The sequence below is a fragment of the Oncorhynchus nerka genome, linkage group LG24 (assembly GCF_034236695.1).
Source record: "Oncorhynchus nerka isolate Pitt River linkage group LG24, Oner_Uvic_2.0, whole genome shotgun sequence".
NCBI classification, from domain to species: domain Eukaryota; kingdom Metazoa; phylum Chordata; class Actinopteri; order Salmoniformes; family Salmonidae; genus Oncorhynchus; species Oncorhynchus nerka.
In genome coordinates, this window is record NC_088419.1 from 70,526,390 (window position 1) to 70,549,769 (window position 23,380).

General features: G+C 49.3%; 2 protein-coding genes across 2 annotated transcripts in view; both read right to left on the bottom strand.

Moving 5' to 3' along the window:
- Positions 1–23,380, bottom strand: part of LOC115108529 (sec1 family domain-containing protein 2-like) — a 189,101-nt gene that overhangs the window by 66,090 nt on the left and 99,631 nt on the right. Inside the window, exon 5 of the mRNA XM_029632990.2 lies at positions 12,557–12,860. Coding sequence (XP_029488850.1) covers positions 12,557–12,860 — 304 coding nt within the window. The remainder of the gene's footprint in view (positions 1–12,556; positions 12,861–23,380) is intronic.
- On the bottom strand, positions 1,089–10,460 carry LOC135564369 (uncharacterized protein DDB_G0271670-like; the record flags this gene model as incomplete). The annotated part of the gene is made up of 2 exons (XM_065009410.1): positions 10,375–10,460; positions 1,089–1,872 (listed from the first exon to the last, which is right to left on the bottom strand). Coding segments are annotated over exons 1-2 (870 nt in total), but the record flags the coding sequence as incomplete, so codon positions are not given.

A 23,380-nucleotide genomic window follows, 5' to 3' on the forward strand; every position in this document is an offset into this window, starting at 1 on the left:
GCTACTGCTGCTGGGGAACTGCTGCTACTGCTGCTGGAAGAACTGCTGCTACTGCTGCTGGAAGAACTGCTGCTACTGCTGCTGGAAGAACTGCTGCTACTGCTGCTGGAAGAACTGCTGCTACTGCTGCTGGGGGAACTGCTGCTACTGCTGCTGGGGGAACTGCTACTGCTGCTGCTGGGGGAACTGCTGCTACTGCTGCTGGGGGAACTGCTACTGCTGCTGCTGGGGGAACTGCTACTGCTGGGGGAACTGCTGCTACTGCTGCTGGGGGAACTGCTGCTACTGCTGCTGGAAGAACTGCTGCTACTGCTGCTGGGGGAACTGCTGCTACTGCTGCTGGGGGAACTGCTACTGCTGCTGCTGGGGGAACTGCTGCTACTGCTGCTGGGTGAACTGCTACTGCTGGGGGAACTGCTACTGCTGCTGCTGGGGAACTGCTACTGCTGCTGCTGGGGGAACTGCTACTGCTGCTGCTGGGGGAACTGCTGCTACTGCTGCTGGGGGAACTGCTGCTACTGCTGCTGGGGGAACTGCTGCTACTGCTGCTGGGGGAACTGCTGCTACTGCTGCTGGGGGAACTGCTGCTACTGCTGCTGGGCTTAACTGCTGCTACTGCTGCTGGGCTTAACTGCTGCTACTGCTGCTGGGGGAACTGCTGCTACTGCTGCTGCTGGGGAACTGCTGCTACTGCTGCTGGGGGAACTGCTGCTACTGCTGCTGGGGAACTGCTGCTACTGCTGCTGGGGGAACTGCTGCTACTTCTGCTGGGGGAACTGCTACTGCTGCTGCTGGGGGAACTGCTACTGCTGCTGCTGGGGGAACTGCTGCTACTGCTGCTGGGGGAACTGCTGCTACTGCTGCTGGGGGAACTGCTGCTACTGCTGCTGGGGGAACTGCTGCTACTGCTGCTGGGGGAACTGCTGCTACTGCTGCTGGGGGAACTTCTGCTACTGCTGCTGGGGAACTGCTGCTACTGCTGCTGGGGGAACTGCTGCTACTGCTGCTGGGGGAACTACTACTGCTGCTGCTGGGGAACTGCTGCTACTGCTGCTGGGGGAACTGCTACTGCTGCTGCTGGGGGAACTGCTACTGCTGGGGGAACTGCTACTGCTGCTGCTGGGGGAACTGCTACTGCTGCTGCTGGGGGAACTGCTACTGCTGCTGCCGGGGGAACTGCTGCTACTGCTGCTGGGGGAACTGCTGCTACTGCTGCTGGGGGAACTGCTGCTACTGCTGCTGGGGGAACTGCTGCTACTGCTGCTGGGGGAACTGCTGCTACTGCTGCTACTGCTGCTGGGGGAACTGCTGCTGCTGCTGCTGGGGTAACTGCTGCTACTGCTGCTGCTGGGGTAACTGCTGCTACTGCTGCTGGGGGAACTGCTGCTACTGCTGCTGCTGGGGTAACTGCTGCTGCTGGGGGAACTGCTGCTACTACTGCTGCTGGGGGAACTGCTGCTGATGGGGGAACTGCTGCTGCTGGGGGAACTGCTGCTGCTGCTGCTGGGCGAACTGCTGCTACTGCTGCTGGGGGAACTGCTGCTACTGCTGCTGGGCGAACTGCTGCTACTGCTGCTGGGGGAACTGTTGCTACTGCTGCTACTGCTGCTGGGGGAACTGCTGCTGCTGCTGCTGGGGTAACTGCTGCTACTGCTGCTGCTGGGGTAACTGCTGCTACTGCTGCTGGGGGAACTGCTGCTACTGCTGCTGCTGGGGTAACTGCTGCTGCTGGGGGAACTGCTGCTACTGCTGCTGGGCGAACTGCTGCTACTGCTGCTGGGGGAACTGCTGCTACTACTGCTGCTGGGGGAACTGCTGCTGCTGGGGGAACTGCTGCTGCTGGGGGAACTGCTGCTACTGCTGCTGGGCGAACTGCTGCTACTGCTGCTGGGCGAACTGCTGCTGCTGCTGCTGGGGAACTGCTACTGCTGCTGCTGGGGGAACTGCTACTGCTGCTGCTGGGGAACTGCTACTGCTGCTGCTGGGGAACTGCTGCTGCTGGGGGAACTGCTACTGCTGCTGCTGGGGGAACTGCTACTGCTACTGCTGGGGGAACTGCTGCTGCTGGGGGAACTGCTACTGCTGCTGCTGGGGGAACTGCTACTGCTGCTGCTGGGGGAACTGCTACTGCTACGGGAACTGCTGCTCCTGGGGGAACTGCTACTGCTGCTGCTGGGGGAACTGCTACTGCTGCTGCTGGGGGAACTGCTACTGCTGCTGCTGGGGGAACTGCTACTGCTGCTGCTGGGGGAACTGCTACTGCTGCTGGGGGAACTGCTACTGCTGCTGCTGGGGGAACTGCTGCTACTGCTGCTGGGGGAACTGCTGCTACTGCTGCTGGGGGAACTGCTGCTACTGCTGCTGGAAGAACTGCTGCTACTGCTGCTGGAAGAACTGCTGCTACTGCTGCTGGAAGAACTGCTGCTACTGCTGCTGGGCGAACTGCTGCTACTGCTGCTGGGGGAACTGCTGCTACTGCTGCTGGGCGAACTGCTGCTACTGCTGCTGGGGGAACTGCTGCTACTGCTGCTGGGGGAACTGCTGCTACTGCTGCTGGGGAACTGCTGCTACTGCTGCTGGGGGAACTGCTGCTACTGCTGCTGGGGGAACTGCTGCTACTGCTGCTGGGCGAACTGCTGCTACTGCTGCTGGGCGAACTGCTGCTACTGCTGCTGGGCTTAACTGCTGCTACTGCTGCTGGGCGAACTGCTGCTACTGCTGCTGGGCGAACTGCTGCTACTGCTGCTGGGGGAACTGCTGCTACTGCTGCTGGGGGAACTGCTGCTACTGCTGCTGGAAGAACTGCTGCTACTGCTGCTGGGAGAACTGCTGCTACTGCTGCTGGGCGAACTGCTGCTACTGCTGCTGGGCTTAACTGCTGCTACTGCTGCTGGGAGAACTGCTGCTACTGCTGCTGGGGGAACTGCTGCTACTGCTGCTGGGAGAACTGCTGCTACTGCTGCTGGGGGAACTGCTGCTACTGCTGCTGGGGAACTGCTGCTACTGCTGCTGGGAGAACTGCTGCTACTGCTGCTGGGAGAACTGCTGCTACTGCTGCTGGGGGAACTGCTGCTACTGCTGCTGGGGGAACTGCTGCTACTGCTGCTGGGGGAACTGCTGCTACTGCTGCTGGGGGAACTGCTGCTACTGCTGCTGGGGGAACTGCTGCTGCTGCTGCTGCTGGGGAAACTGCTACTGCTGCTGCTGGGGGAACTGCTGCTACTGCTGCTGGGGGAACTGCTGCTACTGCTGCTGGGGGAACTGCTGCTACTGCTGCTGGGGGAACTGCTGCTACTGCTGCTGGGGGAACTGCTGCTACTGCTGCTGGGGGAACTGCTGCTACTGCTGCTGGGGGAACTGCTGCTGCTGGGGGAACTGCTGCTACTGCTGCTGGGGGAACTGCTGCATCTTCCACCTGAGGGCACAGCTAGAAGCAGCAGCTATACCAGTGATGCTGAAACTGATTGACACCCATCTGTAATTTCTCAGGAACCGTGTAAGAGAGGAGATGTGGAACATTGGGTTTGAGTGAGTCACAAGTCTACTGGTCAGTAGAGATGGGAAGAAGCACTAAGATAAGCCTGTCTGTCTACCACAACACTAAACAGACAGTAAAGAGAGAGGGAGAAAGGAACAGACATTAACCAGCATGTCAAAACACAGGATCAAACAAAACACAGTGAGGGGTTGGAGTAGGGGGAGGAGAGAGGAGAGTAGGGGGAGGAGAGAGGAGAGTAGGGGGAGGAGAGGGGAGAGTAAGGAGAGGAGAGGGGGCTGCAGGGGGAGGAGAGGGGGAGCTGCAGGGGGAAGAGTAGGGGGAGGAGAGGGGGGCTGCAGGGGGAGGAGAGGGGGAGCTGCAGGGGGGGAAGGGGGGGGAAGGGGGAAGAGAGGGGGAGCTGCAGGGGGAGGAGAGGGGAGAGTAGGGGGAAGAGAGGGGAGAGTAGGGGGAGGGTAGGGGGAAGAGAGGGGAGGGGAGGGGGAAGAGAGGGGAGGGTCGGGGGAAGAGAGGGGAGAGTAGGGGGAAGAGAGGGGGGAGGAGAGGGGGAGCTGCAGGAGGAGGCGAGGGGAGAGTAGGGGGAGGTGAGGGGAGAGTAGGGGGAGGAGAGGAGAGAGTAGTGGGAGAGGGGGAGCTGCAGGGGGAAGAGAGGGGAGAGTAGGGGGAGGAGACGGGGGGAGTAGGGGGAGGCGAGGGGGGGGGCAGTAGGGGGAGGAGAGGGGGAGCAGAGGGGAGAGTAGGGGGAGGTGAGGGGAGAGTAGTGGGAGGGGGAGCTGCAGGGGGAAGAGAGGGAAGAGTAGGGGGAGGAGAGGGGGAGCTGCAGGGGGAAGAGAGGGGAGAGTAGGGGGAAGAGAGGGGAGAGTAGGGGGATAGGGGGGCTGCAGGGGAGCTGCAGGGGAGAGTAGGGGGAGGAGAGGGGGAGCTGCAGGGGGAGGAGGGGAGAGTAGGGGGAGGAGAGGAAAGGGGACAGTAGGGGAGGAGAGGGGGAGCTGCAGGGGGAGGAGAGGGGAGAACAGGGGGAAGTATGGGGAGATGAGGGGGCAGTAGGGAGAAGAGGGGGCAGTAGTGGAAGGAGAGAGGGCAGTAGGGAGAGGAGAACGGGGGCATCCCCCCTGGCTTTGGGGAACACCTGGCCTCCTCACAGGAAATGACCTGGACAGCACGAGCAGAGCCGAACGGCAGGAGAGCTTCCATCTGGCATCAGGTTCGTAGTAGAGGAACACACTTCCACGCCTAGGAGGAGCACACACAACCACTAAGACCAGAACTAGCAATCTAGTCCCTCTAGATCTACTGTCCAGTATTGAGTAACACCACAGTATCAGTCTTTTCCCCCCTACTACTGCTCAGTACAGCCAGTCCTCTCGTCCCTTCACCACCATCTAATGTAGGACAGAGGTTAAAACAAATAGGGCACAAATGTCTTTATAGCGAAGGAAAGCTGTCACGTAATCCTCAGAAGTCCCAAAGCAACTATATTTAAAATATGTATTATCATTTCATGCAGTAATTGTAAAGGGAAAACAAGTCAATCACAGAGTAACTTGAGCTGAGTGAGAGATAGCTAGTAGAGAGTAGTTGATAACAGCTGTAGGAATGAGGGGAAAGAGAGAGAAAGAGGCAGAGGAAGAGAGAGCGAGGGGACAGTTTGCGGAGGAAAGCATGTACAGAGTGACAGGTCATCTCTCACTGCTGTCTGGAATCCGTGATGTAAACATGCTCTTCCACAGCAGCCAGATAAAACACAGATATACAGTAAAACACTGAGCACTCTGGGAACAGGAGCAGACACACAGACCTTTGTCTATTTCCATTAGCATTGAGACTCCTCAAACTCTCCCCCTCTCTGTATAGTATGTGTGATGCAGATACAATAGAAGCTTCATATGACAGGATGACCCTTCCCCCATGTGGGTAGTTCTGGGGCTGAGAGGGGAGAGAGACATGGGGGGTAAGAAGACAGAGAGAGGAAAGAGAGACACTGGGGAGTAGAGAGGACAGGAGGCCCAACAGGACCTCTCCACTGACCCTGTGTTATAGGGTGACCACAGCCTGCACTGATGCGTGTGCAGGGGCCAGCAGGGCCAATGTCACAGCGTTCCTCTGAGCCAGTGTATGTGTGTGTGTGTGTGTGTGTGTGTGTGTGTGTGTGTGAGAAAGAGAAAGTGTGTGTGAGTGTAATACAATTCCCTCTGGGCTTATATCTGCTTACGACTAGCCTTTTATGATGTGCATTTCCTGTCATAAATACACAGAGGAGGAATTCTGAGCTGAGGTTTAATACCCTCCACAAAGCAGACGGTAGGACTGGAGGTGTAAACAACACATTGGAAGTGGTCTAGAGATGGTCCCAGGGTTAAAACCTATATTCCAATGGTAGACCTTCAAAACAGGATTACTGTGGATGAAGGGAACAAGCTGTCTGTATTACTGTACACACTGATGACTACAAGGAAGTGAAGTGGGCTGAGTGTAACACACACACTCCCGTGGTCTAACCTCCTGACCGGTCGTGTCCTGCAGTGGAGTAGTTTCATTTCTGTTGATTAAAGCCTGGGGATCCGTGTGTGTGTGTATTTGTAGAGGGTTTCGATGGGTTGATCTGAGAAAAGTCTTCCAATTAAAAATGAGACAAATTTTGAGTCATTTCATAAATGCAGTGAAACTGGGAAAATAATCTTAATCAAGCCTAATCACCCATGCACCCTCATGCTCCGCTTCCCCTGTAACTAGCTCTCTGCTGCAGGGCCTGGGAGAGAGAGAGGGGGGAGATGGGGGAGGGAAAAGACAGAAGAAAGGAGAAAGAAAAAGAGAGCGAGAGCTGATGGCCAGAGTGTAAAAGAACTTATGTCCCAGGACTGCTCCCGTCCATGGAGACAGAACGCGTTGCCATGCCAACCTAAACAGCTTCTTTGGGGAGGTCCGTCGCTCCCTGCTCCCCCTCACACACCCCAAGGACAGAATGGAAAACAAATCCAACTAGTGTGTGTGTGAGAGACAGGGGTGCTCAGAACATACACTTAGGTTAAAACTTGTTAACAAACTATAGTTTTGGCAAGTGGGTTAGGACATCTACTTTGTGCAAGACAAGTCATTTTTCCAACAATTGTTTACATACAGATTATTTCACATATAATTAATTGTATCACAATTCCAGTGGGTCAGAAGTTTACATACACTAAGTTGACTGCCTTTAAACAGCTTGGAAAATTCCAGAAAATGATGTCATGGCTTTGGAAGCTTCTGATAGGCTAATTGACATAATTTGAGTGAATTGGAGGTGTACCTGTGGATATATTTCAAGGCCTACCTTCAAACTCAGTGCCTCTTTGCTTGACATCATGGGAAAATCAAAAGAAATCATCCAAGACCTCAGAAAAAAAATTGTAGACCTCCACAAGTCTGGTTCATCCTTGGGAGCAATTTACAAACGCCTGAAGATACCATATTCATCTAAAAAAAACAGCCGTCATACCGCTCAGGAAGGAGATGCATTCTGTCTCCTAGAGATGAACATACTTTGGTGCTGAAAGTGCAAATCAATCCCAGAACAACAGCAAAGGACCTTGTGAAGATGCTGGAGGAAAAGGGTGCAAAAGTATCTATATCCACAGTAAAATGAGTCCTATATCAACATGGCCTGAAAGGCCACTCAGCAAGGAAGAAGCCACTGCTCCAAAACCGCCATAAAAAAGCCAGACTACGGTTTGCAACTGCATATGGGGACAAAGATCGTACTTTTTGGAGAAATGTCCTCTGGTCTGATGAAACAAAAATAGAACTGTTTGGCCATAATGACCATCATCATGTTTGGAGGAAAAAGGGGGAGGCTTGCAAGCTGAAGAACACCGTCCCAACTGTGAAGCACAGGGGTGGCAGCATCATGTTGTGGGAGTGCTGTTCGATGGAACAGTAGTGGAGAGGGTAGCAAGTTTTAAGTTCCTCGGCATAAAATATCATCAAGGACAACAACCACCCGAGCCACTGCCTGTTCACCCCGCTATCATCCAGAAGGCGAGGTCAGTACAGGTGCATCAAAGCTGGGACCGAGAGACTGAAAAACAGCTTCTATCTCAAGGCCATCAGACTGTTAAACAGCCACCACTAACATAGAGTGGCTGCTGCCAACACACTGACTCAACTCCAGCCACTTTAATAATGGGAATTGATGGGAAATGATGTAAAATATATCACTAGCCACTTTAAACAATGCTACCTTATATAATGTTACTTACCCTACATTATTCATCTCATATGTATACGTATATACTGTACTCTATATCATCTACTGCATCCTTATGTAATACATGTATCACTAGCCACTTTAACTATGCCACTTTGTTTACATACTCATCTCATATGTATATACTGTACTCGATACCATCTACTGTATCTTGCCTATGCTGCTCTGTACCATCACTCATTCATATATCTTTATGTACATATTCTTTATCCCCTTACACTGTGTATAAGACAGTAGTTTTGGAATTGTTAGTTAGATTACTTGTTGGTTATTACTGCATTGTCGGAACTAGAAGCACAAGCATTTCGCTACACTCGCATTAACATCTGCTAACCATGTGTATGTGACAAATACAATTTCATTTGATTTGATGCAGGAGGGACTTCACAAAATAGATGGCATCATGAGGTAGGAAAATTATGTGGATATATTGAAGCAACATGAAGACATCAGTTAAAGCTTGGCCGCAAATGGGTCTTCCAAATGGACAATGACCCCAAGCATACTTCCAAAGTTGTGGCAAAATGGCTTAAGGACAACAAAGTCAAGGTATTGAAGTGGCCATCACAAAGCCCTGACCTCAAGCCTGTAGAAAATGTGTGGGCAGAACTGGAAAAGCGTGTGTGAGCAAGGAGGCCTACAAACCTAAAGAGTTACACCAGCTCTGTCAGGAGGAATGGGCCAAAAGTCATCCAACTTATTGTGGGAAGCTTGTGGAAGGCTACCCGAAACGTTTGAGGTAAGTTTAAATTGTTTAAGGCAATGCTACCAAATACTAATTGAGTGAATGTAAACTTCAGACCCACTGGGAATGTGATGAAAGAAATAAAAGTTGAAAATAATCACTGACATTTCACATTCTTAAAATAAAGTGGTGATCCTAACTGACCTAAAACAGGGCATTTCTACTAGGATTAAATGTCAGGAATTGTGAAAAACTGAGTTTAAATGTAGTTGGCTAAGGTGTACGTAAACTTTCGACAACTGTAAAATAGTGAAAGTTCAGTAAAATATCCGTCCCGTAAACCCCCGTCCTCCCACGGCTTACAGTAAGTCACAATCACCCATCCTGCACAGGCTAAAACACAATCATGGGACAGAGCCTGGACTGGGATTTCACACTCACTGTAAATACATACTCTCCTGTAACTTGAGCTGAGAACACACACACACACACACAATCGTATCACACACACACACACACACACAGATGTACACCATCATATCACACACACAGATATACACCATCGTATCACACACACACACACACATCACCATCGTATCACAAACACAGATATACACCGTCGTATTACACATACACACAGATATACACCATCATACCACACACACACACCATCATATTACACACACACACAGATATACACCATCGTATCACACACACAGATATACACCATCGTATTACACACACACAGATATACACCTTCATATTACACACACAGATATACACCATCATATTACAAACACAGATATACACCATCGTATCACACACACACACACACACCATCGTATCACACACACACAGATATACACCATCGTATCACACACACAGATATACACCATCGTATCACACACACAGATATGCACCATCGTATCACACACACAGATATGCACCATCGTATCACACACACAGACCATCGTATCACACACACACACCATCGTATCACACACACACACCATCGTATCACACACACACACACACCATCGTATCACACACACCATCGTATCACACACACAGACACCATCGTATCACACACACACACCATCGTATCACACACACACACCATCGTATCACACACACACACCATCGTATCACACACACACACAGACATACACCATCGTATCACACACAGATATACACCATCGTATCACACACAGATATACACCATCGTATCACACACACAAACCCCCATCTTAAGCTGCCTCCCACTATGGGACAATAGAGGAGGTGGATGACTGTGTGCTAAACCAAAAATGGGTCTACCCGGGTTGGCAGGAATCCTGACAGGCAATGGAACAAACTCAAGGAGTGACAGAGAATGGGGATGTGGCTATTATGGTGTGTCTGCTGTATCCAACTATGTACAATATGGACCATATGTGCATGAATTTGATGGTATTTGCTGCTGCTGGGTTGAGTTCCTGACCCCATCCCCAGGTCCTGGTGTGTGTATGATTGTGCTGTCAGTGACTCCTTTGAGACATACAGTCCTACACCTTAATACAGCATCAACCAAATGGGAGCCACAGTCAATGTAATAACACCCCATAAACACACACCCCCATGGCTCACTGAAGAAACAAGACTCAAACTATTGGCCTCTATACCTCTGAATATTTGCCACAACCCCCCTCTCCTCCCTCCCTCCCTCCTGCCCCCACCATCGATCTCTCACACACTAAAACACAAAACCACAACTGAAAATGAAAATGATCGAAGTGACTATTAAAACTATTTACAGCTTGCACACATCACACACTAACCATGTCTGAGACAGACAGAAAGGAGCCAGCCAATCATCTGCCACATCTGAAAAGTGTGATGAGGCTCATGTCCAATTACAGTCAGCCTCTGCTATTCAGTGACATTATTAGCCAATCATCTTCTACCTCCCACTTCTTGTGTTGACTGCAGAGCACTTGGTTCAAGAGCTCATTTCCTAGTCTGAGCTCTAAGCGGAACCATTTCTTGGCAAACACCATTTCTCCCTTTAATTGAACCCATACTTTAACTTCACTCACAGAACTCATACAGTATTCATTCATCACACACGCACACACACACACGCACACGCACGCGCACACACACACGCGCGCACACACACACACACACACACACGCACCTTTAGGCTACACACTTCCCTTAAATTAAATCCACACTAGACATTCCCTCATTCAGACTCTCCAGGTTTGTGTCAAATTGCTAGTATTTTTGTTCTCTTTGTCCACTTCTTCTTCTCCTCCTCTTAATCCCTTCTTTCCCTGAGAGAGGTTGAGATAATGTCTATTCTCCCGCTGAGGACATGGACAACGCCTCTACTTCCTGTACCCCTCGATCAGCAGCAGCTGATGTTGGTAAACAACATCCCCTCTGACTAGGAGACTCGCAGCTGTTCCTGGGTTTGTTGCATCTGTGAGTTGGTGTCTGTGCGTGCATGCATTTCTGTGTTTGTGTGTGTCTTTTGTTACGTGTGTGTGTGTGTTTTAAACAGACCATTAGTGCAGCATCATGCTTGTCTGTAGGAGGGATGCGCTGCTCTTCACTGTGTGTCCCTGAAGGCGGTTGTTAGGAGGGTCAGAGGGTAAGAGGCTGTTAGCCTGCCTTTAACCTGCTGTGTGTCTCTCTGTTCTGCTAGTCACTCTGTCCGTATGCTCATTCAATCCTCCTCCTGTTATCTAATCTGGTAGTTTGTGTATGTGAGTGTGTGTCTGTCTGTACAGAATATGTGCTTCATGTGTGTGTCTGTTAAGCCCAGGCTGTTTACTGTAGCCAAGGGGAACAGAAAAGGGGATTTGTAAAAACATTGTTCTCATGGCGACCAGGTTTCACTCAGCATCTGGTTTCTATTTGATTCCTTTAATTGGGATGAATGTGACAATCAATGTTATTCTCTGCTGCTCGGACAAAGACGGACCCCTGACTCATATTACACACAAACCATTTAATCTGCAACCATAAAAACCAAATCAACAGACAGACGGACACGGATACGCACACACTGCTAAGAAAACGTCTTCTCTTTCCCAGACACACCTGGTGTGCATTTACAGGGTCATTTCTAGTGAAGTGTTTACAGAGAGTCACGTTTTTAACATGGGCTACATCCCTGGACCAGCGCCTGCCAGGAGGCCCCTCAGCCAAATAGGACAGAAAGAGAGAAAAAGAGGCCAGAATTCTTCCTTAGCAGCTTTACAGTGAGAGGGAGAGGAGGCAGAGAGAAACAGAGCAAGGGAGAGAGAGAACAGAGAGAAAAGGACAGAAGAAAGAGAAAAGGAGAGAGAAGATTTAGATAAACCGAGTGAGAAAACTACCCAACCATGTCCATGTGTGTGATAACTGTGGTAATAATAAGCAGTGTAATATTTCCAGGTGTTTGCTAGCTAGAGAAGGTAAAGAGTGGGCCAAACTAAAAGCACCACTAATTATGAGCTATGTGGCTGGGGAGGACTGTGTAGCTTCAAGGTTAGAGAACCTCAAACTGGGGGAGGTACACTGTGACATGGTGGTACAGAGCTAATTCATCATTCCCAGAGCTGGCCACAAGCCCTGCTGCCACACAGAGACACACAGAGCAGTTGGAGACACACAGACCTGTCCAGACAGAGAGAACAGTTGCAGAGAGACCAGCTCCCGACCACTAGATGGTAAATGTTCTCACGAAGTACATTGCAAGTGGGCAGGACCCAGCAAAGCTAAGATAGTACACAGACACCAGGGGAGAGGTCAAAGTGCACACACACACACACATACATACACCCTCTGCAGCAGGTTCCCACAGTCATGTTTGTTACCATGTGACCTGACAGGGGGGTGTGTGAGAGAGATGGGGTGTGAAGTCACTAACAGTCCTTCTACCATCAGCAGCACAGAGGTACAAACAACAGTGTCTTCTCCATCTCTCTGCTACCAAATGAACAGTTAACTGGGGTCCTTCTAGAATGACTATAAAGTGGTGATACGTTGCATCTGGTTCAGCTTCATCTTATCGAGAGCATGGTGTAATTTATGGTTACAGTATTAGTGTTCAGCATTGGTGTGCTTCTGTTAAGGTTTTATTATGGTTGTGTTCGGTACTAACCGGTGAGTTTCTGCAGCAGGGGGCTGAGCTCCGTCTCTCTGGTGATGACCAGGGTGAGTGCTCCTATCAGCTCCCTCTCCACCTTTTCCTCCTCCTCTTCATCGTCTGCAGGCTGGGCCTCTCCAGCCAGTGAGTACAGGTAGACAAGCAGCACCAGCAGCTCATCAGGACCACACTCCTCCTCCCCCGACCGGGACCCTGAACTGTACTCCGAGCTGGACTCCTCCTCACCCTTAGCAGCGCGAGGTTTCATCAGGGGCAGAAGCTGTCGCAGAACACCAGCAAAGTCAGAGTCTCCCAGAGCCTGCAAACCACACAGGACACAGATACATTTTAGAGATATGAAGTAGAAACTACAAACTGAGTAACACAAAACACATCAAATCACCACACACATACAATGCCTTCAGAAAGTGTTCACACCGCTCGACATTTTCCACGTTTTGCTGTGTTAAAGCCTGAATTTAAAATGGACTAAATAGAGATTTTGTGTCACTGATCTACACACATAGTGGTTAACATGAGTTTAAAATTGACTACCCCATCTCTGTACCCCACACATGCAATTATATGTAAGGTCCCTCAGTCGAGCAGTGAATTTCAAGCACAGATTCAACCAAAGACCAGGGAGGTTTTCCAATGGTTCTCAAAGTAGGGCACCTATTGGTCGATGAGCAAAAAAAGAAAAAAAGCAGACATTGAATATCCCTTTGAGCATGGTGAAGTTATTAATTACACTTTGGATGGTGTATCAATACACCCAGTCAGTACAAAGATACAGGCGCCCTTCCTAACTCAGATGCCAGAGAGGAAGGAAACCGCTCAGGGATTTCACCATGAGGCCAATGGTGATTTCAAAGCAGTTACAGTTTAATGGATGTGATAGGAGATAACTGAGGATGGATCAACAACATCATGGTTACTCCACAATACTACCTTAAATGGAAAAGAAGTGAAAAGAAGGAAGCCTGTACAGAATAACAAATATTCCAAAAAAGGCATCCTGTATGCAATAAGGCACTAAAGCAATACTGTAAAAAATGTGCCAAAGAAAATAAAAATCATTATGTTTGGGGCAAATCCAACAACACATCACTGAGTATCACTTAATATTTTCAAGCATGGTGGTGGCTGCATCATGTTATGGGTGTGCTTGTCATCGGCAAGGACTAAGGAGTTTTTGGAGGATACAAAAAAACATAGTAGAGCTAAGCACAGGCAAAACCCTAGAGGAAAACCTGGTTCAGTCCGCTTTCCAACAGACAAATTCACCTTTCAGCAGGACAATAACCTAAAACAGAAGGCCAAATATACACTGGAGTTGCTTACTAAGACAACCTTGAATGTTACTGATTGGCCTAGTTACAGTTTTGATTTAGAAATCGTCTTGAAAATCTATGGCAAGACTTGAAAATGGCTGTCTAGCAATGATCAACAACCAACTTGACAGAGTTTGAAAAATGTGTTAAAGAATAATGGGAAAATATTGTACAATACAGGTGTGGAAGCACTGCTATGGAAAATGTTGAAGTATTACAATACCAACACAAAGTCAATGACTGTCTAGATCGGCATGTTTGGGCATTTGCTTATTTTATGACTATGAGTAATCCAGTTTTATGGAAATTATTTTTTACTCTTCTTCTTTGTGCATTAATTTTATGATGCAACTGTGTATAAGAAATCATTGACCTGTTCATTGGCATGCATACACACACAGAGCGTGTGTTTTCGTACTGTTTAGGAGCAGTGACCTGTTTCTCGGTGTTGCTGGGAGTGAGTTTGCGCCCATGCTGGTTCTGCCTGTCCTGGCCCACATGATTTTCATACAGCACAATATACAGCCTAACAGTCAGAATGAGCTCATACCCCTATTAACCAGGGGTGTGTGTAGAAAAGAGTGAGAACGAGAGAGAGGAGAGAGAGATAGAGAAGGAAAGAACGTGCGAAAGAGAGAGAAGGAGTGAGAGAAGCTGCAGTTGGATGCCTCTGTGGATAGATGACAATTTAATGAGTGTTAAGACCTCAATGTTCCTCCCATCAAGACAAACAGGCTCTCTCTCTACCCAGCTCCTATCGCTGAGCTCTGAGCCCTGGGGCCTGGTCTGGTCCACTGAGGGGATCCGGTGTCCAACCCATCACAAACTTCCTCTGGGCCAGGGAGAAGGGAATCAGCATCAGTACTGCACTAACTGCCTTTGAGAGTGTGCATGTGTGTGAATTCAGACATGGGTTCTGGGAGTACGAGTGCTGATCTGTCCATATAATCTTATTCATTATGGAAAAAAAACAAAAATGATGCAGCACTCCCACTCTCAGACCCTGTGTATACGGGCCCTGGTCTCACGGGCCCAATGATCCAATGACCATCACAGTTGGCACTACCCTCTAGCAGTGTTACAGTGTTACACGTTGGCCGGAGTAGGCCGTCATTGTAAATAAGAATTTGTTCTTAACTGACTTGACTAGTTAAATAAAGGTTAAATTAAAAAATACATGATGCATGACTGTAGTGTGTCAGAGCTCTGAGTCTCCTGTTCTCTTCCAGCTAGGCCTCAGCCCCAGCCAACCACCGCCTCCAAGGGGTATTCAAACACACAAACCAAATCACAGAACACATTTTTCTCCTTAAACATTGTGAAATCAAATACCTCTCCGAGCTGCACTCAAAACTATTTGCCAAACAATGTTTGGGCTCTTTCCCTTCTTTTCTCCATTGTGAGTTGAGAGTAGAGTGTAGAGAGAGTAGAGAAAGTAGAGAGTAGAGAAAGTAGAGAGTAGAGTGTAGAGAGAGTAGAGTAGAGAAAGTAGAGAGGAGAGAGTAGACAGGAGAAAGTAGACAGGAGAATGCAGAGAGTAGAGAGGAGAGAGTAGACAGGCGAAAGCAGAGAGTAGAGAGGAGAAAGTAGAGGAGAGAGAAAGGAGAGTAGAGAGTAGACAGGAGAGAGTAGACAGGAGAAAGTAGAGGAGAAAGTAGACAGGAGAGAGTAGACAGGAGAATGCAGAGAGTAGAAAGTAGAGAGGATAGAGAAAGGAGAGTAGAGAGGAGAAAGTAGAGAGGAGAAAGTTGAGAGGAGTAGAGTAGAGAGGAGAAAGTAGAGAGTGGAGAGGAGAAAGTAGAGAGGAGAAAATAGAGAGTGGAGAGGAGAAAGTAGACAGGAGAGAGTAGACAGGAGAGAGTAGACAGGAGAGAGTAGACAGGAGAGAGTAGAAAGTAGAGAGGATAGAGAAAGTAGAGAGTAGAGAGGAGAAAGTAGAGAGGAGAGAGTAGACAGGAGAAAGTAGAGAGGAGAAAGTAGAGAGGAGAAAGTAGAGAGGAGAAAGTAGAGTGTAGAGAGGAGAAAGTAGAGAGGAGAAAGTAGAGTGAGGAGAAAGGAGAAAGTAGAGTGAGGAGAAAGTAGAGTGAGGAGAAAGGAGAAAGTAGAGTGAGGAGAAAGGAGAAAGTAGAGAGGAGAAAGGAGAAAGTAGAGTGGAGAAAGGAGAAAGTAGAGTGGAGAAAGTAGAGTGAGGAGAAAGGAGAAAGTAGAGAGGAGAGAGTAGAGAGGAGAAAGTAGAGAGGAGAAAGTAGAGAGGAGAAAGTAGAGTAGAAAGTAAAGAGGAGAGAGTAGAGAGGAGAAAGTAGAGAAGAAAGAGAGGAGAGAGTAGAGAGGAGAGAGTAGAGAGGAGAAAATAGAGAGTGGAGAGGAGAAAGTAGAGAGGAGAAAATAGAGAGTGGAGAGGAGAAAGTAGAGTAGAGAGAGGAAAGTAGAGAGGAGAAAGTAGAGGAGAGAGTAGAGTGTAGAGAGGAGAAAGTAGAGTGAGGAGAAAGTAGAGTGAGGAGAAAGGAGAAAGTAGAGAGGAGAGATGAGAAAGTAGAGAGGAGAAAGTAGAGAGGAGAAAGTAGAGTAGAAAGTAAAGAGGAGAGAGTAGAGAAGAAAGAGAGGAGAGAGTAGAAAGGAGTAGAGAGGTTTCAGGGTTTCATGGTAAGACGAGCAGAGTAAATACACTTTCTCTGTCATCACTCTGTACTCAGCAGAGAAACCATGGATATCGTACTGCTCAGTCAGTCCACACATGTCCAGGAGCTCATCTGCACTGAGAGGGAGTCAGGAGCAACACAGGAGGCTGAGAATGTCTTGGCCTGGATATAGAAGCAGGTGAAGGGTAGGGGAATGGTTTCTATGGCCCCCTGGAGTTTCCCATGTGATCTGACCAGGAGAAACTCCTTGCCATGGTAATAAGAAGGCTCTACATGTGATTCACCCTGACCAGCAGTCATGGGATCTGTGGAAGGTTAAAAAATACCAAGTTTCTGTGTATCTATCTTTCCTATTTACCCATCCTGTTTGTTGTTCTACCTCCCAATTCTGTCTCTCACCACTTCCTCTAGCCTTCATAATTACTTTTACTTTCACCTCCATCTTCCTGCAAATGCAGACTCTCTCTCTACTTTTGGTTATCACTGGACCTTTTATACTGAACAAAAATATAAAACGCCAAATGCAACAATTTCAACGATTTTAGTGAGTTACAGTTCACATAAGGAAATCAGTCAATTGAAATAAATTCATTAGGTCCTAATCTATGGATTTCACTTGAGTGGGCAGGGGCGCAGCAATGGCCCACCCATTTTGGAGGCAGGCCCACCCACTGGGGAGCCAGGCCCTGCCAATCAGAATGAGTTTTTCCTCACAAAACACCTTTATTATGGACAGAAATAGTCCTCAGTTTCATCAGCTGTCTGGGTGGCTGGTTTCAGACAATCCCGCAAGTGAAGAAGCCGGATCTGGCGGTCCTGGGCTGGCGTGGTTACATGTGATCTGTGGTGGTGAGGCAGGTTGGACGTACTGCCAAATTCTCTTAAAATTATGTTAGAGGTGGCTTATGGTAGAGAAATTAACATTCAATTATCTGGTAACAGCTCTGGTGGACATTCCTGCAGTCAGCATCCCAATTGCACGATCCTTCAAAACTTGAGACATCTGTGGCATTGGGTTCTGTGACAAAACTGCACATTTTATAGTGGCCTTTTATTTTCCCCAGCACAAGGTGCACCTGTGTAATTATGATGTTTAATCAGTCAGCTTCTTGATATGCCACATCTTTCAGGTGGATGGATTATCTTGGTGAAGGAGAAATGCTCTGTAACAGGGATGTACTGTAAACCAATTTGTGCCCCACATTTGAGAGAAAAAGCTTTTGTGGGTACGAAACATTTCTGGGATCTTTTATTTCAGCTCATGAAACATGGGACCAACACTACATGTTGTGTTTATATTTTTGTTCAGTGTACTTCTTTTTGATCCCACTTTTACTCTTTATTTTCCCCTCCATCTCCCCATCTTTCTTTGTCCTTTGGGTGTGTGTGTGTGTGTGTGTCTCAGTCCCTTCGGGAAACATAAAAGCTGCTGTCAAGCTGCTTGCTGTGGCGCCAGGACAGGAAATAGGTATACATATGGAGCTTTACGATTGACTGCAGCTTTCTCCCACACGACACACACCAACACACACTCCACAATGCTTGGCACTCAATCACTGCACTATGATTAACACTACAGAGTTACAGTACCACTCTTACAGCAGGTGTGTGCTTAGTCCCCTCCTGTCCGCCCTGTTCACCCACGACTGAATGGCCATGCACAACTCCAACACCATCATCAAGTTTGCTGAAGACAACAGTAGTAGGCCTGATCACCGACGGCAATGAGACAGCCTATTGGAAGGAGGTCAGAAAGGACGCCCCCATCCACATCACCAGGGCTGTTGTGGAGCGGGTCGTGAACTTCAAGTTCCTTGGCGTCAACTCACTAAGGACTTAACATGGTTCACACACACCTGCACAGTCAGGAACAGGGCCTGGCAGCTCTTCTTCCCCCTCAGGAGGCTTAATAGATTTGTCATGGGCCCTCAGAACCTCAAAAGGTTCTACAGCTGCACCATCGAGAGCATCTTGACTGGCTGCATCACTACTTGGTATGGCAAATGCGTCGCCCTTGATAGCAAAGCGCCTCAGAGGGTAGTGTGGACAGCCCAGTTCACTACTGGGGCTGAGCACCCTGCCATCCAGGACAATTATATCAGGCATTGTCAGAAGAATTGCCAAAGACTCCAGCTACCCAAGCCATAGACTATTCACTCCACTACTGTCTGGCAAACCGGCTTTCGGGCTAACAGGCTCCGAGACAGCTTCTGTCACCAAGCCATGAGACAGCTTCTATCACCAAGCCATGAGACAGCTTCTATCACCAAGCCATGAGACAGCTTCTGTCACCAAGCCATGAGACAGCTTCTATCACCAAGCCATGAGACAGCTTCTGTCACCAAGCCATGAGACAGCTTCTGTCACCAAGCCATGAGACAGCTTCTGTCACCAAGCCATGAGACAGCTTCTGTCACCAAGCCATGAGACAGCTTCTGTCACCAAGCCATGAGACAGCTTCTGTCACCAAGCCATGAGACAGCTTCTGTCACCAAGCCATGAGACAGCTTCTGTCACCAAGCCATGAGACAGCTTCTGTCACCAAGTCATGAGACAGCTTCTGTCACCAAGTCATGAGACAGCTTCTGTCACCAAGCCATGAGACAGCTAAATAGTGAATTAATTTACATTTACATTTAAGTCATTTAGCAGACGCTCTTATCCAGAGCGACTTACAAATTGGTGCTTTCACCTTATGACATCCAGTGGAACAGCCACTTTACAATAGTGCATCTAGGTCTTTTAAGGGGGGGAAGGATTACTTTATCCTATCCTAGGTATTCCTTAAAGAGGTGGGGTTTCAGGTGTCTCCGGAAGGTGGTGATTGACTCCGCTGTCCTGGCGTCGTGAGGGAGTTTGTTCCACCATTGGGGGCCAGAGCAGCGAACAGTTTTGACTGGGCTGAGCGGGAACTGTACTTCCTCAGTGGTAGGGAGGCGAGCAGGCCAGAGGTGGATGAACGCAGTGCCCTTGTTTGGGTGTAGGGCCTGATCAGAGCCTGGAGGTACTGAGGTGCCGTTCCCCTCACAGCTCCGTAGGCAAGCACCATGGTCTTGTAGCGGATGCGAGCTTCAACTGGAAGCCAGTGGAGAGAGCGGAGGAGCGGGGTGACGTGAGAGAACTTGGGAAGGTTGAACACCAGACGGGCTGCGGCGTTCTGGATGAGTTGTAGGGGTTTAATGGCACAGGCAGGGAGCCCAGCCAACAGCGAGTTGCAGTAATCCAGACGGGAGATGACAAGTGCCTGGATTAGGACCTGCGCCGCTTCCTGTGTGAGGCAGGGTCGTACTCTGCGGATGTTGTAGAGCATGAACCTACAGGAACGGGCCACCGCCTTGATGTTATTTGAGAACGACAGGGTGTTGTCCAGGATCACGCCAAGGTTCTTAGCGCTCTGGGACGAGGACACAATGGAGTTGTCAACCGTGATGGCGAGATCATGGAACGGGCAGTCCTTCCCGGGAGGAAGAGCAGCTCCGTCTTGCCGAGGTTCAGCTTGAGGTGATGATCCGTCATCCACACTGATATGTCTGCCAGACATGCAGAGATGCGATTCGCCACCTGGTCGTCAGAAGGGGGAAAGGAGAAGATTAATTGTGTGTCGTCTGCATAGCAATGATAGGAGAGACCATGTGAGGTTATGACAGAGCCAAGTGACTTGGTGTATAGCGAGAATATGAGAGGGCCTAGAACAGAGCCCTGGGGACACCAGTGGTGAGAGCACGTGGTGAGGAGACGGATTCTCGCCACGCCACCTGGTAGGAGCGACCTGTCAGGTAGGACGCAATCCAAGCGTGGGCCGCGCCGGAGATGCCCAACTCGGAGAGGGTGGAGAGGAGGATCTGATGGTTCACAGTATCGAAGGCAGCCGATAGGTCTAGAAGGATGAGAGCAGAGGAGAGAGAGTTAGCTTTAGCAGTGCGGAGCGCCTCCGTGATACAGAGAAGAGCAGTCTCAGTTGAATGACTAGTCTTGAAACCTGACTGATTTGGATCAAGAAGGTCATTCTGAGAGAGATAGCGGGAGAGCTGGCCAAGGACGGCACGTTCAAGAGTTTTGGAGAGAAAAGAAAGAAGGGATACTGGTCTGTAGTTGTTGACATCGGAGGGATCGAGTGTAGGTTTTTTCAGAAGGGGTGCAACTCTCGCTCTCTTGAAGACGGGGGGACGTAGCCAGCGGTCAGGGATGAGTTGATGAGCGAGGTGAGGTAAGGGAGAAGGTCACCGGAGATGGTCTGGAGAAGAGAGGAGGGGATAGGGTCAAGCGGGCAGGTTGTTGGGCGGCCGGCCGTCACAAGACGTGAGATGTCATCTGGAGAGAGAGGGGAGAAAGAGGTCAGAGCACAGGGTAGGGCAGTGTGAGCAGAACCAGCGGTGTCGTTTGACTTAGCAAACGAGGATCGGATGTCGTCGACCTTCTTTTCAAAATGGTTGACGAAGTCATCTGCAGAGAGGGAGGAGGGGGGAGGGGGAGGAGGATTCAAGAGGGAGGAGAAGGTGGCAAAGAGCTTCCTAGGGTTAGAGGCAGATGCTTGGAATTTAGAGTGGTAGAAAGTGGCTTTAGCAGCAGAGACAGAGGAGGAAAATGTAGAGAGGAGGGAGTGAAAGGATGCCAGGTCTGCAGGGAGGCGAGTTTTCCTCCATTTCCGCTCGGCTGCCCGGAGCCCTGTTCTGTGAGCTCGCAATGAGTCGTCGAGCCACGGAGCGGGAGGGGAGGACCGAGCCGGCCTGGAGGATAGGGGACATAGAGAGTCAAAGGATGCAGAAAGGGAGGAGAGGAGGGTTGAGGAGGCAGAATCAGGAGATAGGTTGGAGAAGGTTTGAGCAGAGGGAAGAGATGATAGGATGGAAGAGGAGAGAGTAGCGGGGGAGAGAGAGCGAAGGTTGGGACGGCGCGATACCATCCGAGTAGGGGCAGTGTGGGAAGTGTTGGATGAGAGCGAGAGGGAAAAGGATACAAGGTAGTGGTCGGAGACTTGGAGGGGAGTTGCAATGAGGTTAGTGGAGGAACAGCATCTAGTAAAGATGAGGTCGAGCGTATTGCCTGCCTTGTGAGTAGGGGGAAGGTGAGAGGGTGAGGTCAAAAGAGGAGAGGAGTGGAAAGAAGGAGGCAGAGAGGAATGAGTCAAAGGTAGACGTGGGGAGGTTAAAGTCGCCCAGAACTGTGAGAGGTGAGCCGTCCTCAGGAAAGGAGCTTATCAAGGCATCAAGCTCATTGATGAACTCTCCGAGGGAACCTGGAGGGCGATAAATGATAAGGATGTTAAGCTTGAAAGGGCTGGTAACTGTGACAGCATGGAATTCAAAGGAGGCGATAGACAGATGGGTAAGGGGAGAAAGAGAGAATGACCACTTGGGAGAGATGAGGATCCCGGTGCCACCACCCCGCTGACCAGAAGCTCTCGGGGTGTGCGAGAGCACGTGGGCGGACGAAGAGAGAGCAGTAGGAGTAGCGGTGTTGTCTGTGGTGATCCATGTTTCCGTCAGAGCCAAGAAGTCGAGGGACTGGAGGGAGACATAGGCTGAGATGAACTCTGCCTTGTTGGCCGCAGATCGGCAGTTCCAGAGGCTACCGGAGACCTGGAACTCCACGTGGGTCGTGCGCGCTGGGACCACCAGATTAGGGTGGCTGCGGCCATGCGGTGTGGAGCGTTTGTATGGTCTGTGCAGAGAGGAGAGAACAGGGATAGACAGACACATAGTTGACAGGCTAGAGAAGAGGCTACGCTAATGCAGAGGAGATTGGAATGACAAGTGGACTACACGTCTCGAATGTTCAGAAAGTTAAGCTTACGTAGCAAGAATCTAATTGACTAAAATGATTAAAATGATAGAGTACTGCTGGGGTAGGCTAGCTGCGTTGTTGACACTACCCTAATCAAGTCGTACCGTTGAGTGTGAAGTTTCTACAATGCTGCTTATCGGGAGCTAGCTGGCTAGCTAGCAGTGTTGGTTACGTTACGTTGCGTAGGAGAACGACAATAGCTGGCTAACTAACCTAGAAAATCGCTCTAGACTACACAATTATCTTTGAAACAAAGACGGCTATGTAGCTAGCTATGTAGCTAGCTACGATCAAACAAATCACACCGTTGGGACTGTAATGAAATGAAGTGAAAAAGTGATACTACCTGTGGAGCGACGCGGAATGCGACCGGGATGCGAAAGTTCTATTCAGTAGACGTTGGCTGGCTGTTGGCTAGCTAGGAGTGTCTCCTACGTTAAGGACGACAAAATAGCTGGCTAGCTAACCTCGGTGAATTAAGATAATCACTCTAAGACTACACACTCTAAACTACACAATTATCTTGGATACGAAGACAGCAAAGACAACTATGTAGCTATCTAATACTACACTAATCAAGTCGTTCGGTTGAGTGTGATAGTTACTACAGTGCTACGGTAGCCGGTGAACGTATGCTAGCTGCTAGGCAGATAGGAGGGCGACGAAATACAATAATAACGCAATTATCACTCTAAGACTCCACACTCTAAGCTACACAATTATCTTGGAAACGAAGACAGCAAAGACAACTATGTAGCTAGCTATGTAGCTAGCTAACACTACACTAATCAAGACGTTCAGTTTTGATGGTAATTACAGTTTGGGTAATTAATGGTACCCAAACTATCTGGACTGACTTTATCTTGCACTAACCCTATGCACATTCACTAGACTACACACACACACACACACACACACACACACACACACACACACACATTCATATACCGACAACACACACTCACTAGACTACATACACATTCATATACCGACAACACAAACGCACACTCACTAGACTACACACACACACACACACACACACAACCCATACACATTCATATACCGACAACACAAACACACAC